The 16,911-nt window shown below is 36.3% G+C and overlaps 1 protein-coding gene across 1 annotated transcript; it reads right to left on the minus strand.

Annotated features, from left to right (window-relative positions):
* Nucleotides 1-2,517: 2,517 nt before the first annotated feature.
* Nucleotides 2,518-6,383, minus strand: LOC145108679 (IAA-amino acid hydrolase ILR1-like 6). The gene is made up of 4 exons (XM_079045749.1): nt 5,878-6,383; nt 5,610-5,735; nt 4,024-4,446; nt 2,518-3,063 (listed from the first exon to the last, which is right to left on the minus strand). Exons 1-4 carry the CDS (start codon nt 6,340-6,342, stop codon nt 2,695-2,697), a joined length of 1,383 nt encoding a protein of 460 aa, XP_078901875.1. The 5' UTR covers nt 6,343-6,383; the 3' UTR covers nt 2,518-2,694.
* Nucleotides 6,384-16,911: the final 10,528 nt, after the last annotated feature.

Below are 16,911 nucleotides of genomic sequence, written 5' to 3' on the forward strand. Positions count from 1 at the left end.
ATGATATGTAAACACACCAGTAACTCGGTGTTATAAAACGTATCATTGTGTGTGATTTGATGAGTAAATAGAGCAAGCACATGAGTCGAAGTTTATCCGTTTCTTTTACCCTAAGAGGGATAAAAGCGATATCTGTGGGCCCCTCGATGACTTAGTGTTGACAACCCTAAGCGCTTGGCCAAGCCTGGACTGATTTGATTTGTTCAATTAGTCGGTCGTCATAAATCGGAAATCGGGAAACAACACATGGACAGAGAGAATGATTAGAATCCATGTCTCATGTCCATACGATATCTATAATGGAGGAATATATGATCCCTTATCTAATGGACGCCTTACTAATAAGATCAGAGTTCGACAACAGTCTTTTTGAGAGCTACGATTGCTGATCGGATTTTGAAGTCGTACTTGCAATAATAGTTATTAGACTTATCCAAGTGGGAGACTGTTAGATTAGGTGTCTAAGCCCATAACTATAATTGGTATGTACTTGACCCGATACAAGCATGGTCCATTTGGGTTGTAACACTCTGGAACAATTGGATAGGATGGATATTTGAGAAAGAGGTTAATGTGCTTTATTAATATATTATAAGTATAATATATTAATTGAGAAATCATATTATTTAATTAGTATTGATCAAGAATTAATTTAGTGATCAAAAGAGACTAATTAAATTAACGGGTACTGATTTTGTAAATCAATGATATATATAGTTTGGGCTAATGATCCATATTGATTAGTAATGGACTAAGTTCATGTAAAAGACTCCATGAAGAGTTAGTCCAAAGGGCTTATCATATGGATTATTGGATTAAGGCCCAAGGAAGTGGATTACGGTTTAACTCTTGGATTTTACACTATATAAATGTAACCCCTAAGCCAAAAATAGTGGACTAGTGATTCTAAGAAGCTCTAGACGATTTTTGTGTCTCCAAACCTCTCTCTCAAGTTCCTCCTCTTGTTCTTGGTTTGTTATAAGACATTTGAGGCATCACACTTGAGGTGCTAGGCTCTTAAAAGACCAATTCCTACAAGCTACAATTAAGAGGTATTCTTCCAACTTACTTTTATGTTTCAATTACCAATATTGTATGCTAGTTGTAGGTTTCAAGCTTTGGAAATTTTTGTTGCATGTATAACTAGAGAAAACTTAGATCCAAAACTATTAGGGTTGTATGTACACCATAGGAGTGTTATAGTACCTAAAACCTAACACATACATCCCCCCCTCTCTCTCTCTCTCTCTCTTTCTCTCTCTCTCCTCTTCCTCCTTCTTTTTCTTCCTCCCTTCACCCGCAACTGAAAAATATCTCATACACATACATACATTAAAAACACATACACAGTAATACACTTAAAATTTACTACACGAGATTGTCGCTCTCTCTCTCTCTCTCTCTCTCTCTCTCTCCCTCTCTCTCTCTCACACACACATACGCATACACTGTTTATGAAAGAAGTCGGAGAACCAGACATTGATTTCATCCCAATCGACGTTTTAAAACTACTCATCGATCAAGCTTCCTTCGACTGCATCCTTTACAAGGTTTACGAGCATGAATGGAAACTCGATCTCCACGATTTCTCTAACAATAACCCCAACGCAACAATCATCGACCCTGTTTCAGCTTCCTCTACGACAATGAAATAAACCCAGATCCTGCAATGGGAAATCGCCATCAGATCTTGCAATGGAAAATCTCCATCATATCCCCTATTGTTGTTGTTGTAATCGTGGATTCAAAAAAATGATTTTTTGGAGTTGATGTTTCGTCGTTCTTTTGGCGATAAGGGTGGGAAAATTATGGTGAGACCGGATGCAAGCTTAGTGGAGAAACCTTGACGGTGAAGCAAGAAACTAGTACGTATATGTGTGAAATTTTTAAGCTTCTGATTGAAATTTGAAACTAGGTTTTATATATAATCACAAATATAAAAGAAACCCAGAAACTAGTGTGTATGTGTGTGAAATATGTCTGTGGGGTTTGAAGAAAAAGGAAGGGGTGGTCTATGACATACACCGGAGGATACGTCGGAGATGTTCTAGGCTTCTAGGTTTAATCGCATGTGTTAGAGAGAGAGAGAGAGAGAGAGAGTTTTACCCATTTTCTTATTATTATTATTATTATTATTATTATTGTTGTTGTTGTTGTTTTTGTTGAAATGTTAATAAAATATAAAAAAATATAAAAGTAAATAAATAAGGGGATTTTTCAAGTTTTTTTTGGACCAGAATCACGAGAATTTCTTGATTTTGGACCTTCAATACAAGTTAAACACCTTTTGGACCATTTCGAAAGTTTTTTACAAACCATAGGAACCAATTATGCAGTTTTGTCTTTCGAAAACATTTTTGAGCCATTTTGAACGTTTAAGAACAAGACTTCTCCTCCTTATTGATTTTAATAAACATTGTGTTTTTTTTGCTAGGTGTTACTAAAATTTTGATAATATTGGACCCCGATTAAATTTTTGTCTGGATCTAACACTAGTACTACTCGTTGTTAGTTAGGAAAAGAAAATAAACTCCGTTGATTGATCAAAATATCATCGCATTCATTAAGATACAACGACTACTCTACTGATTAAAAACATACATACGTGATTAGTCTTTATCCTTTACATACACATTTGTTTCTAAGACCTATATATCAAAACTAAGGCAAACTAGAAATCAGAGTTTTAAATCCTCATCGTGTCAGTTCATTAAGATATCTTTCAGCAATGGCAGCATGAGTTGCAGCTCCAACAGGAAGCACATCTTCATCGATCATGAAATACGGGGAATGTCCGGTGTGTGTGGAACCCAATGTCTCATTCATTATCCCAATATAGAAGAATGTTGCAGGGACTGCCTCAGAGTAGAATGAGAAGTCCTCAGCACCCATCATTGGCGGAACCACCATGAAACTCGCCGGACCGACAAGCTCCACCGCCACCTTTCTCACATGTTCGTACATCCTCTCATCATTGACTGTTGGTGGATATATCGTCGAATCTTTCTTGAAGAAATCCACTGTTGCCGAGCATCTAAAAACGCTTGTCTGCTGTACAATCACCTGCTCGATCCACGTGAAATAACTTAGTTTGTGTCTTTCGAGGAAGCTACTTGGGAAGAGTACAAAATAAATTAATTAAAGCAAAATTTAAAAATAGTACGACCTATTATGAAGAGAAATTTTGTTTATTACGTCTAACAAAAACAATCATACATAACTTGTCGAACTAAGAGCATCTCCAATGAGGACTTATTTTAGAGCTTTTTTTGATTGATTCATTACTTATTTTCATTTAACACCATTGAGTGGTCAATATAGTATAAAACTTTAAGCATGTAACCCCTTCTATTTTTAACATATTTTATTTTTACCCCCTTAATTATATTGTAGTTTTAAATGTTTTTCATTTATTTAACTATTTAATTATTTCTACCATAGTTTTTCATTTATTAAATGTTTATATACTAATTTTTAGTGATAATCTTAATTTAAAATATTTCCTATTCAATTATAATATGTTTAAAGACTATTAATTAAATGAGGAGGTAATATGAACATTTTAGATAGATAAGGATCAATAAGTTAAATTTATAAAAAAAGCTATGAAAAAAGCTTAACCATTGGAGAGCCCATTTAATTAGAGGTCAAAAGTATTAGACTAATGATGTGGAAAAAATATTACGTGATATGGTAGGTTAACCATTGGAGATGCTCTAAGATTGTGTTTACTTTTTCTCTCTTATGTGTTGTTTGGGTATCCCAAATAAATGATGTCTAAAACTATTTGAACAAAAGATAACACGTTTGGTGAAAATAAAATGGAAAGCAAAATAAATGTAAATTATAGAAAAATTAGGATTTAATGACCATAGTCTCGGTTCTCTCTTTATATATAAAGTTAAAAGAAAAGAAAAGAAAAAACGCTCAGTTATATTATCAATTAGGTTATAGACTGATAAAAAAACATATGTAATATTCTTGGTAAATAAAAAAAGAAAAAACACCATGGTAACAACTAACCTCTTCGATTCTTCGAATAAGTTGGTAAAAACTAGTATTTGAAAACGCTCTTAAGGTTCCTTTCAAAACAACGGAATCGGGCATCACACTGAGGTCATCACCGCCATCAAAGGTTGTGACAGACACCACCTGTGAATCGAGAGGATTTGCTTCTCGAGACACGATCCCTTGCAAACTTATGATAGTTGCAGAGGCAGCCAAAACTGGATTAACAGATCTAGTTTTGGCTTGGATAATTGCTTTAAAGAAGCCACAGCCTGCCAAAAGTGGGCCGGGCCTTGACCCGATCACACCAGTCTCGTGCTGGTGTGAAACATGAGCTGCAAAGATTGCCTCGACATTTTCAAGAGCGCCATCGGCCATCATCTTTTTGGCACCATTACCGGCTTCTTCCGCTGGTTGAAAGATAAGTACGACAGTCCCCTATAAAGAAAACATCACATTAATGAATGTAGTGGGGTGTTTAATGTATCATTGTTCTGTTTTGAAGTTAACCATTCCCTTGAAGTACCCTTCATCTTCAACGACTAAAGAAAAGGTACTAAATTCAACGATTCCCCAAATATTTATGAAAACTATACTATAAAGTTATTGTCGGGCCCAGGATCCCACATGGCTGATGTATGTGGTCCTACTTTTTTAATCTTTGTGGTTAGTCTGAATTATTATTATTATTATTATTATTTTTTTCTGTGTTAACTTTGTAAAAACTAACAGACTATCTGAAACTACTTTCGCTCTTAATATATTTGTTTAAAGGTTCTAACTTCATTTTTCAGTTCCTCTTATTATGAAATTCTACCATCAGCAGATTAATAATTATATGATGCCACGTGTATAATAAACAAGACGACAAAAAACTTAATAAAATGCCACGTACACACTAAACATACAAAACTAAAAAAACATAAAAAAAGAAGTCATGACAGAGAGAAACTTCCAAAACCCCACGTGTGTTTTGTCTTTTCGTGCGCTTCTTGGGCCTTCCTTCATTTTAGAATTCATGATTGGTGTGTATTTTGTTGAGTTTTTCTGTATTTAGATATCACTAGTGGGTTGAAAGTTTGTTCTGTTTTTGTAGAAAGTGAAAACGAAAATATGGAGACATGTGACAATGATAATGTGGGATGTGGTGAGCGGTGGGTCCACCTATTATTGTTATAATAATAATAATAATAATAATAATAATTATTATTATTAATTAATTAATTAGTAATTAATTAAAAAGGCGTGTCAACATTTTGTAACCGGTTACGTTTTGTAATAAAATTGAGTGGCTTTGACCCTAAAAAATATATGTAATGGGCTAAAATGTGTGTTTTAGGCATTAACATTAAAAAAGATATTTACCAAATAGTCTTAAGATATTTACCAAATAGTCTTTGATCATTATTTTAACAAAATTAATTTGTTCTTTTATTATACAAACACTCATCATAACATTTTTATTCATGATTTTTAGGAATTTTATGGACGTATCAATTAAAAATTCGACTAATAATGTCCAGATTTTCCAAACAGAATATTTAAAGACATTAAAAACTCATTTAACATACAATAAAGAAGAAAAGAGAAAGAAACCCAACCTTTAAAAGATGCTCTCGAGACTTCAAGATCTTGGCAGCTCCAAGAAGCATCGTTACATGTGCGTCATGGCCGCAAGCGTGCATTTTCCCGGGAACTTTGCTTTTATGCTCCCATTCCACCGCTTCCTGTTTTATTAATTTGACATGTGCTTTAAGAAAATATTACATTTAAAATTCTGAGAAATATATATTTAAAATTTGAAGTAGTTGTCATAAAATTTATACTTTCGGTTCTAAGGAAAATAAGAAAAGGAGAAAAAATCGCAACCTGAATAGGCAGCGCATCCATATCAGCTCTGAGGGCGACGAACGGAGCTTCACCTGTGCCGATAGTAGCTCTGATTCCGGTGATCGCCAACGGAAACCGATAACTAATTTCCATCTTCTGCAACTCGTTTCTAATGAGTTTACTCGTCTCGAACTCCTGGAACGCCAGCTCTGGGTTTTCATGTATTTTCCTCCTCAACGACTTCAACCACTGTACGTTCTCCGGCCGTTTCGCCATCGACAAAATCTCCTCAGAGCAAGCCTCCGACCACACCCTGCATGATTCGGAAGATGTTTGTAGTAGTCCGTGAGGTGGGAAAACGAACGGAGTTGTGTTTCTCAAGGATTCGGTATCACTGATTTGGAACGAAGTAGGTTCCAGGTATGAATAGCCATGGTTGTTGCCGGAAAACGCCGCAGCAGCGACAGTGGCAAGGGAGAGAAAGAAGATGATACGGTGCTCCATTTGTTGAAGAGAGAAGAAAGAGGGTGGTTGCCTTAAAATAGAGAGAGAGAGAGAGAGAGAGAAAAGGATATTTAACATGTGGAGATATTAAAAGCGTATTAGTACACCAAGCGTATGAAGCACGTGTGATAATTGGTTTTGTCGTCTTCAGTTTTGGGAATATGAACTGTCCTCTGTCCGCATTTTTAAGACCATATTCTATGTACACAAAATTTCATGTAGTTTTGCCAAATTTTATACTTTAAGAATTTCTATAAAAATATCATACCATAAGTCCTTAGGAAACAACAAGCGGAAAGGAACGGAGGAGATGAAAGGGCACGGCGAAAATGGAGCAGAGAACTACACAGAGGTACGGCGGCGAAGGCAATCGGTGCGTAGATTGAATGGAGATATCACAACATTGTTCGTGACAAATATTCTAGATGGGACATACGACATGAAGCTTCGTTCGATTTTTCAGGGATTTGGTAAAGCGGTGGATGTATACGTGGTGAGGAAGAATGTAAGGTCCTAGAAACAGGATCTTAACCAATGATCAAACAATCTAACAATCAAATAAGATGAGAATTGAGTAGAAGAACAATAAATCAAAGCTTGCACACGTTTGTATTCAAAAAACGTCTGATACAACTTTGATAAGGACCGTAAACTCAATGGATCAACAACTACTAACAGACACGACTGATCCTATACATAGGGGAGAAATCATGACCGTAAACTAGACTTGGCCGTAAACAGGTTTACGGCCGTAAACAGGTTTACGACCGTAAACACACTCTTGGCCGTAAACACACCAAAAACACTTCTATTGCAAGACTCAAAGTACAAAAGACCTATACATCCAAAAGCCTAGCCCAAACCATAACATGGACCCTTCAATCTCCCCCTTGGTTTGGGGCTAGCTGTAGCTCAGTCTCTTTCAATTATAAGCACGTCGGACCCTCCCATTGCCCCTTGTCACATCTCCTTTTCAATAATCTCAGCAACCATTGATGTGTACTCTTTAGCGGCAGGTTCGAAAATGTCTTCAACAACCTTGATCTGATGTAGGGCCAGATGATGAATATCCCACTTCCCAAATTGAAGTAGGTCTTGTTTGTCATACAAGCGAAAGCAGCCATCCTTGAACTTGATGACAGCAGATGCAGTAGTTTCATCAAAGACCCAGTAATGTATGTTTGCGAGAGATCCATCACTGAAGGATTGCAGCACCGGAATCTGCCTGACTTGATTGGTTGGTGGCCACATAACAGTCTGAAAAGGCTTGTTTGTCTTGGGATCCAGTACATTAGGGAAACTCTTTATAAAAGACTCAGCAGTCTTCATACTGGGAAATCCCTTCTTTACTTGGTCCTCCAAGAATAGCTTGAAATGATTTGCCTTTGGATAATTTGATGGATTGGCAAAAGGAGCGCTGGACAATTCAGAAAGATCAACCCTTAACCATGAATTGAAATCGTGAAAGTCTTTGTAATACTCCACATTTTTGCTTTTGCGTTTAACGATCCACATGTTCAGCCTATCATGAAAGCCCCATGAGACAATTCCCGTTCTATCACCGTACATGTGACCAAATTTCTTCTTTTCAAGATCAGTGACGGTGATTTTGGGTTGATCTCCAGGAGCGTTTTGATCAGAGGTTTTCTTGAAAAGAAGTTGCTTTTTCTTGTCAGAAGCTGCTAACTTGGCACGCTTGAGTGCAACAACGTTTGGTGCTTGAGCTGTTTCCTTATCGAAGCGATCGACAATCATAGTTCTTCTTTGAGTGGGCGGGACAACAGAGGAGTCTTGAAGATGTTGATCAGCAGACTGGCCAGCGTTGACATGATGAACTGAAGACTTGAATTTGTCGCCAAATTTTGCCAGCTTCTTCTTAAGATCAAAATAACTTGCAGTTAAGGCTCCCAGATGGGTTTGCAGATCCGAAATTTGCTGAGTTTTTAGGGTTTTATCCGTGTCAAGATCTGCAACCTGAATTTTAAGTTGGACCTTTTCAGCTTCAAGATCAGCCACCCGGATATCAAGCTCAATATTCTTCTGATTAAGCACGTTGATTTCCTTTTGAAGTTCAGTTATGGTGGGATCATCCTCTTGTGAGTGGCCTTCCTCAATAAAAATTCCTTTAGCTCCAGAGGAAGGCACTGAGCTTTGTTCGTGGGCCAAATGTAGAGCAAGCCTCTCAGAGGCAACATCATGATAGGGCCTAAGAGGAGATGACCCCGAAGGAACTGAGGAACCACCAGCTTCATAAAATGTGCTCGGTTCTTCATTGGATGGAATATGTGAAGTAGCAACAGAAGTAGTAATTGGTGAAGTTGACAGGCCTTGAGAAAGTTCAGGCACAAATACACCCGGTCTAGGATCAAGTCTTCTCCTCTTCAATGAGAAGGTCTGAGTTGTCAGAGGTTCACTCACTGTTGGCTTAAGAGTACGAGGAACATTCTCAGAGGGAGGAATCTCTGAAGATGTCTCCATGGGAGTTGAAGTTTCAGCCATTTGTTTTGGAGAAGGAGGCATAGTTTCAAGAACGTCTTCTGACCCCCTATCTCCGTTGCTGGATGAGCAACATCATGGATAGCATCAAAGAAAGAGTCAAGATCCTCATTTGACAAGAAATTATCATTTCCTCCAAGATTTAATGAAATGTCATCTTTGTCGAAGCCAGAAAGATCGAGATCATTGAATGAGTCATTATCACCTTCATCGTTTTCAGTTGCATTCTCCATTGTTCCCTCACTATAGTCGCTTTGAACATGCAATGAAGTCAAGTCATGTTCTTCAGCTACAATCGCGTTAGGAATATCAGCTTCTTCTTCATGATCTGAAACCGTAATGACATCATCTTCTGAAAACACCTGTTCTGAAGATACACGCTCTGAAGATACTCTATCTGAAGACCCGTGAGATTCAGATGGCTCGTTCAACTCAGCAAACTTACCAAACTTCACCAGGGGAAACTTTCCTTGAAAAACGACTTTTCCTGTTCGATTTTGTTTGATCAACCCAACAGTGTGTGGACCAAGAGACTTCATATCCAGGATTTCTCCGTCTTTGACTATATCAGGAAATTGCACATCAATGAACACCTGAATAAACCTGGGATACATCAAGAATTTGTCTCTAGTCTTCGCGTTGATGTTCACAACAAATTCGTCCAAGATAAACTTTGAGAAGTTGAAATTGATTCCTGCAGCGAGAGCGGTAATGGCTCCTGTGTTTCTTAATGAGATCTCATCAGCACCAGTCCATCTGCCGGATATGCAGTTCACAAAGATGTGAGCCAAGAATCTCCAGTAAGGTGGCAATAGTTTCTTTATTGTGGGAGGAAATTCGCCTTCATAACCCATATTGTCAAGAATTTCTTGAGCTTCATCAATTGCAATTTCAGTGGGGAAGGAAGATTGATCGTCAATTAGTAAGGCGTCTCTGATGGATTGCTCTGCTATGATAACTTTGCACCCTTTTACATCAGCTTCAACAGATATAGATCTATCATTTCCTTTCTTCAACTTAGCAGACATCCAGAACTCTTTGATGATTCCTTGATAGACTTCAGGATTCACGGTGAGGGCAGTGGACAAGCAGCATTCCCTTAACCCATGAATCATTGACTTGAACTCTCCACGAGCAATAGGAGGTTCATCCAGAAGGATTGCCAGGTTGTGACTGTCAGCAAATTTGAGCTCTGCCATTTCAATCTGCACTAAAACAAGCCAAATGAGAAAACAATATTTAAAACATTTAAAATTGATGTTTTACTCATGTTTGCAATTCAGATTGGCTTTTAAGTGAAACACACGAAGAAAAATCAATTTTATTTGACCAAAAAGGGAGTTCACGGCCGTAAACAGCCTGGCCGTAAACAGCCTGTCCGTAAACTGCCTGTCCGTAAACGGCCTGGCCGTAAACGCCGATAGTTGGTTTTTCATCGATTAAACCTTGAGAACAAGTCGATTTGATGCGAATTTTTCATATTCCTGGTCGGATTTATCATACCTTTGAAACTATCAGATCAATTTCACCAAATTTCACAAATTTTTTTGAGAGAGAGAGAATCTTGAGAGTTTACGGTTGATAACTCAGAAAATGAGAGGGAGGAGTTGATTTCGGTTGTAAACTCCTTTATATAGCCAGTTGAAAAATTGGGCTACAATCCACACTTTATAAAATGAAGTCCAATACTCCAAAATCTCATTTTTTAAAAAATAAAACATTTTGAGGATAGAAAATAAAATTAAAAATAAAAATAAAAATAAAAACAAAATTAAAATAAAATCAAAAATGGATAATTAAAGAGAAAATAAATCTTGTTTCATCTCAACTAACACTTAAAATAATTTTGTATCACTGGGATCAAAGTTATTGGACAACCTTAGTCCGCTTATCGGTACCTCTACCTTTATGTCTATGTCTGGTCAATCGCCGGTATTGTGGTTCACTTAAACACGAAAGATTTGTGATAAGTTTTGGACAAGCTAAGAGTGACAAGACCTTAGATCCTGTAAATCTAGATATACATCCTAAGGACCATTCAGCTGACGACAACCAAGGATATTGTTGTCCACCTAAATTGAGCAGCGAGATCTACAGACAACCTATAAGTGTTCAATTTTAATTGTATTAGAACGTGTTTCCCGCTTCCTGATATACCCCAATAATCAAGGACTTCCAGAATACTCCTTACATCAGATGAGCAGACAATTATTGAGAAATAAGTCAGGTTTAGAATGCATATATTGTACACTCAGGTCGGATCTCTTCCAATCACGCAGAGAGTGAAACATATGACTAACTAAAGTTCAGAGGGATTGAGAAGTAGAAGGTTGCATATGCTGTGTACCAGGTCGGATTGTTAGTCACGCAAAGGAGACAACATATGGCTAACAAATAGAAAGAATAGCATAAAGGAAGATGCAGAGAGACAAAGTTGCATATGTTATAGTCCAGGTCGGATCTTTCGATCAAACAGAGGAGGTAACATATGACTGACAGTAAGAAAGAAAGAAAATAACTTTCTACAGACCTAATTTATCGGAATTCCCCAGTTGCCCCGTCAATACCGGAATTAAGGACAAAGTCCGCACATCGAGGAAAAGTTAATCCACAGTTCTAGATACAGATCATTTAGTGTATCCGCAGATTCCCATGTATATCTCTCTGCTCAACCTACCCAAGCGTCGTATTGTCAGACTGAATAGAACTATCTAGGTCAAGATTTGTCAAGTCTCTAAACTCCTTAAGTTCATCTGATCCTAGTCAAGTCCATTTTGAAAAACTTTCGTGCCTACCAGCGCATCGAACACAGATCTAAGACAATTCGACTTTGGTACCTTACACAGATTCAGATTGCCTGTTATCACATGATTATATCACTTCCCAGCACATCACCTACAATCAAAAACTATTAACAACATATTTTAATTTTCTGATTTTCTAATGTTTTTGGGTTTTTGAAATATTTTCTGAAACAGAAATAACACTATTTTTGGATTTTTTTTGATTTGCTAATTTTTTAATTTTTTAATTTTTTTTGGTTTTTGTTTATTTCTCCCCCTAAATTTGTGCATGGGTGAGAATGAAATGAAAAATGCGCAAATTTAAACTATCCTAAAACAAAAGTTAGTCCTCAAAACGAATCATTTTCAAAAAGCTCACAAGCACATCGAATCGAGCTTTGTTAAACGGCTTTGTGAACAGATCTGCCACATTATTAGCAGTGGGAACCTGTTCCAGCCGAATGAGCGAGCGCTCATAACAATCTCTGATGAAATGAATTTTGATATCAATGTGCTTGGTTTTCGAATGCTGGACTGGATTTTTAGCAATCTGAATTGCGACCTCATTATCACAGAATATAGGGGTTTCTAAGTAATTCAAACCGTAATCCAACAATTGATGTTGGATCCATATAACTTGAGAACAACAAGCAGAGGCAGCAACATATTCCGCTTCTGCTGTTGAGGTTGAGACGGTGTGCTGTTTCTTGCACTGCCAAGACACCAGCCGGTCACCAAGGAATTGACATCCTCCTGATGTAGATTTCCTGTCAAGCTCACAGCCTCTATAATTACTGTCAGCAAATGCATATAAATCAAATTCAGAATTTTCCGGATACCAAATACCCAAATTTGGGCTGCCTTTGAGATACCGAAAGATTCTTTTGACAGCAATAAGGTGTGAAAGTTTAGGATTAGCCTGATAGCGTGCACATTGACAAACTGCAAACATGATGTCTGGACGGCTTGCAGTTAGTGTTGGATTAATGTATAAGTCCATAACTATATTTGGTATGTACTTGACCCGACCCGGCATGGTCCATTTGGGTTGCACTTCACCGGCACAATTTATATGGATAGTCTTTTGAGAATAGTATATTTATGATTTATATTAATATATTATAAGTTCTAATATATTAATATGGAATCATATTATTTAATTAGTATTGATCAAGAATTAATTTAGAATTAATTAAGTGATTAAAAAGAACTAATTAAATATGGACTCTTATATCTATATATATGGAATGGGCCAAGTTCATTTAGGTTGGGCTAAGCTTTCATGGATGATCCATGGAGCTTTTAACCCATGGATCCTATGTAAATGAAAGCTCATGGGTATTAGGGTTTACATGGATGTAACCCTAATCCTCCATAATATATAAAAGGGTCCTTGGCTCACAAAATTGGCACAGGTGTGTGAAAATAAGAGTGGACCGATTTTAGTGTGCATACATATTCTCTCAAGTTCTTCCAAGGTGTTTTGGTGATTTGTGATTCCATTTGAGGCTTCCACACTATTGGGGCTAAGCTCTTAAAGCTTGAAGACATCAAGCTACATCAAAAGGTATGTCATCTAACTAGAACTTTGTAGTATAGGTGCTTCATAATATGCTAGTTAGGATGAAACCTTGGAATAGTTAATATTTGCATGTATAATAGAGAAAACATAGATCCAAGGTTTATAGGGTTGCATGTACACCATAGGAGTGTTAGAATGCTCAAAAAAGTTGGAAAAAAAGGAATAAAAAACATGACGTTTGTCAAATTTTAAGATAATGACTTGTTTTGTGAAAAACGAATTATTTGTAAAATTTGAATCATTTGTTATATGAGTTGAATTAGGTCAAATTTAGTAAAAGATAAAATGATATGATTATTTTATTAGTTTTAAAAGTTTGATCTAAATGTTTTAAGGAGTTACATATTTTGTCATAAAATTTTGGAGCTCAAAAGTTTTTTTTAAAGTTGTGATCTTAAGGGTTTTTGAAACTTCCATAAGTTATGGATATGAAAGTTTTTTTTTAAAAAAAAATTTGATTTAAAGTTTTTATGGAGTTACAAAATTTGGTGTTAATGTTTTAAAGAATTCCATAACTTGTTCTTAAGTTATGGAACATGGAAAATTTCATCATAAAACACCATTAATTCCATAAGTTATGGAATCCAAAGGTTTTCAAGAATTACAAAACTTGCCCTCAAGTTTTGGAATTTGAGAAAAGTTTTTTATGAAAAAAAGAATTGAATTCTAAAACTCTTGGGTTCATAACTTAAACAATTAATTAAATGGTTTTAATTTTGAGTTTAATAATTGGAATTATGATGTTTTGTTGAATAGTTCAAATTAACTCTTATGGACTTTATTAATAGTTAATTAAAGCGTTTAATTAAAAGAGTATTATTAATCCATAAATATATGGTTTGAGTTTAATTAAATTAAAAGTCTAGTTTAATTAATAGATTAAACCACCAAGTATTTTAAATGTCTAAAATACACCCTTATACTATTATAATATTAAAAGTTTAATATATTATATGTATAAGAGCAAGTCGTCTTACCATTAGTAGGCCTCATTCACGAAGCCGGTCTATAAGGGGGGGGGGTATAAGGTTACTGCCTATAAAATGGCAGTTTAATGGGTGTCCACTCTCACTCACCGCTTCCTTGACCGGTGGAGGGTCGTTAGCCGAACAGGTAGGACAAGGACTATAATTCTCCCTTCATTATAAGTATAATGATAAATACTAAGTAACTAAACACTTATAAATTCCCAATCTTAGTTACTTAGGAAAATGTGAATAAGGTGCTAATCCATGAAATTACACTTTGCACTTTGTTTAAGCTGTTAGTGGAGCGTGTGTGGTTAACCGGCACACTAACCTGGACTTAACAAGGTAGGCAAAGGGTAACTTAATGTTTATCATAGTATCGTTGGAGCGTGTGTGGTTAACCGGCACATCGATTGAGGGGTAAATATTAAGGGTACCAAGTATATTTGCATGGTTACTTCACACCTTGTTTTGTGATCCTCGGCATCCCAGTCACAAAACCTGAAGGGCACACTCGAGATTGAAACATGCCATTGAAAAGTTCAATGAATCTCAAAAGAATCTAGGAGTTTCAAAACCAATTAAAACCTAATAATACATTTCGTTTATCTTGGTGGAAATTGGTGAATCGTCATTCACCTACCTTCAAATATTTTATAGCTTGGATTACGGCATCCCTCTTCCAAGTTATAAAATAGTTTGTTGGGTCCTAGCCTTAATATATCATATTGGGTGTTATATTAAGGACTTAAATCAACTTTACGTGAATTTCTCCCATTGTTGATGTCTGGTTTAGACAACAATGATCTTCCCAAACCAAGCTTTCCTAATGAATATGACTTCCCGAGTTTGGCTCATGGAAGTCATACTTCTCTTCCTCCACCTCCTCCAATTATTCTCCCTAACCCACAAGTTCAAGGTCACTCAAGCCCTAATGGCAAGCAAGGTCTATGTGTGATCACATCTTAGAGATGAAGTCACATATTGACAAGCCGGAAGAGTTGGGTGTCAAAGTCTTGAGAAAGTTGGATGTTCAATCACTTTCTAAGTCACATAGTGAGTTCCTTTGGGACTACTATGAAACAGACTATGACATGAACCTTAATGATCATATCTATTTGCTTGGTGCTGCTGAATCAGCAATGATTTGGAACGATAGTAAAGCAAATTTGATTAGAAGATCAACTTCCCAAAAACTTTATGGACAGTGACAATGGTGACACTGGAAATCCAGAAAAAGCATTCTCTTCCCAATGGAAAGGGATTGGCCATAGTCAACCCGGTTGACCAAATGGTAAAGAGAAAGGCTAAGTCTGAGATAGTCCCATTACCAAAGGGTCCATATGTTTATTTTGCCAAAGGAAGGGGCGTTGATTGCAAAGCTGCCAAATTTACCTAAGGATGTTAAAGTCAATAAGTTTGACTCTACATCAGGTAGAGCCCATTATCTAACTCTGTTAAGTTCTATTCTGAGATCCTCATTACATGATGTGACTGGGTCACATGTTGATGTTTTAAGAATCAAAGAATAGAGAGAAATCTTAAAGGAAGTATATGCTGATAGATCGCGAAGGTGGATTTCGATCGCATCAGAATTTTGAGCAGTTGCTTAAGAAGTTATGATATATTGCTAAGGAATAGATAACAACAATTTTCCATGTGGATTGTAAGGATAAGTTTTTCCGCAAAGTTTTAAAATAAAAGAAAATTGTTTAATTTTATTTATTTGAAGTATCCTTACAATGGCATTTGTGGAAAATTGTTGCTTATATGATTCCACTGACAGCAATATTGGAAAATGGATTTGATTCTTTCATTTGTGGTAGTGTCTAAATTTACCAAATCAGGAAAGTTCTCATCACCCAAGTTTCAATTGGACCAAAACTTGGAATCATGCAAGTTGAATAGTATGATGAATGAGAACTTTCAAGCATTGGAAAATCAAGACTAATTACTTGTTCACATGGATGTGTGAGTCAAGTGAAGGACTAAAGGGATCGAGTACACATTCTTGTGCACTGGTCATGTCCACCACAAAGCTCGTTAAGACTATTTGATTTACTAAAGTTTAGTAAATATGGTTATACTTACAAGTTTAAGTATAATTCTGAAACATTGGAAAAGTCTCAATGTATGGCAGAACGAATGGGAAGAATCAAATTAGGCAGAAAGATAAAAGTTTCTCAAATCTGAAAAGATGGGAGAGTACTTTAGTATCATGTTTGTGATCATCTTAATGATTTAGAAATCATATCACAATTAGTCCTCTAAAGTTCATCTTAGTGCATTCTTATGACTAAGAAGAGGAGTCATGAATTGTTGAAATGGTTAGATCAGGAAGATGAGTCATACTTCGTTCCAAAACAATTCTTAGAGTCATACTCCAAGATTGTAACTTGAGTGACATATCTTAAAGAAAGGTTTAAAACACTTGTCAAATGTAAGAGTAAAAGTGTCATACTCTTGTACATTTGAAATTGGTAAGTTGTGATGTTTTGGATAAAACAAAGACCAACTAAGGCCAATTGTGTGAAGTGTTTGTCTTGATAAAGAATCCACACTATCTCTTGAATATTTGGCAAGATAGTCTTATATGTCAAGAGGATAGTGGGAGTCTTAAAGATCCTAAAGAGAATTTCAAGAACTAATCAAGAATAAAACCTGAGGTTCTTCACTAGCACACGACTTGAGGTTTATAACCTATCGTGTTGACATATTCTGTGCCCATTCCAGTTAAAAT

Source organism: Lactuca virosa, chromosome 4 (genome assembly GCF_052849685.1).
Source record: "Lactuca virosa cultivar CGN04683 chromosome 4, Lactuca_virosa_CGN04683_v6, whole genome shotgun sequence".
NCBI lineage: Eukaryota > Viridiplantae > Streptophyta > Magnoliopsida > Asterales > Asteraceae > Lactuca > Lactuca virosa.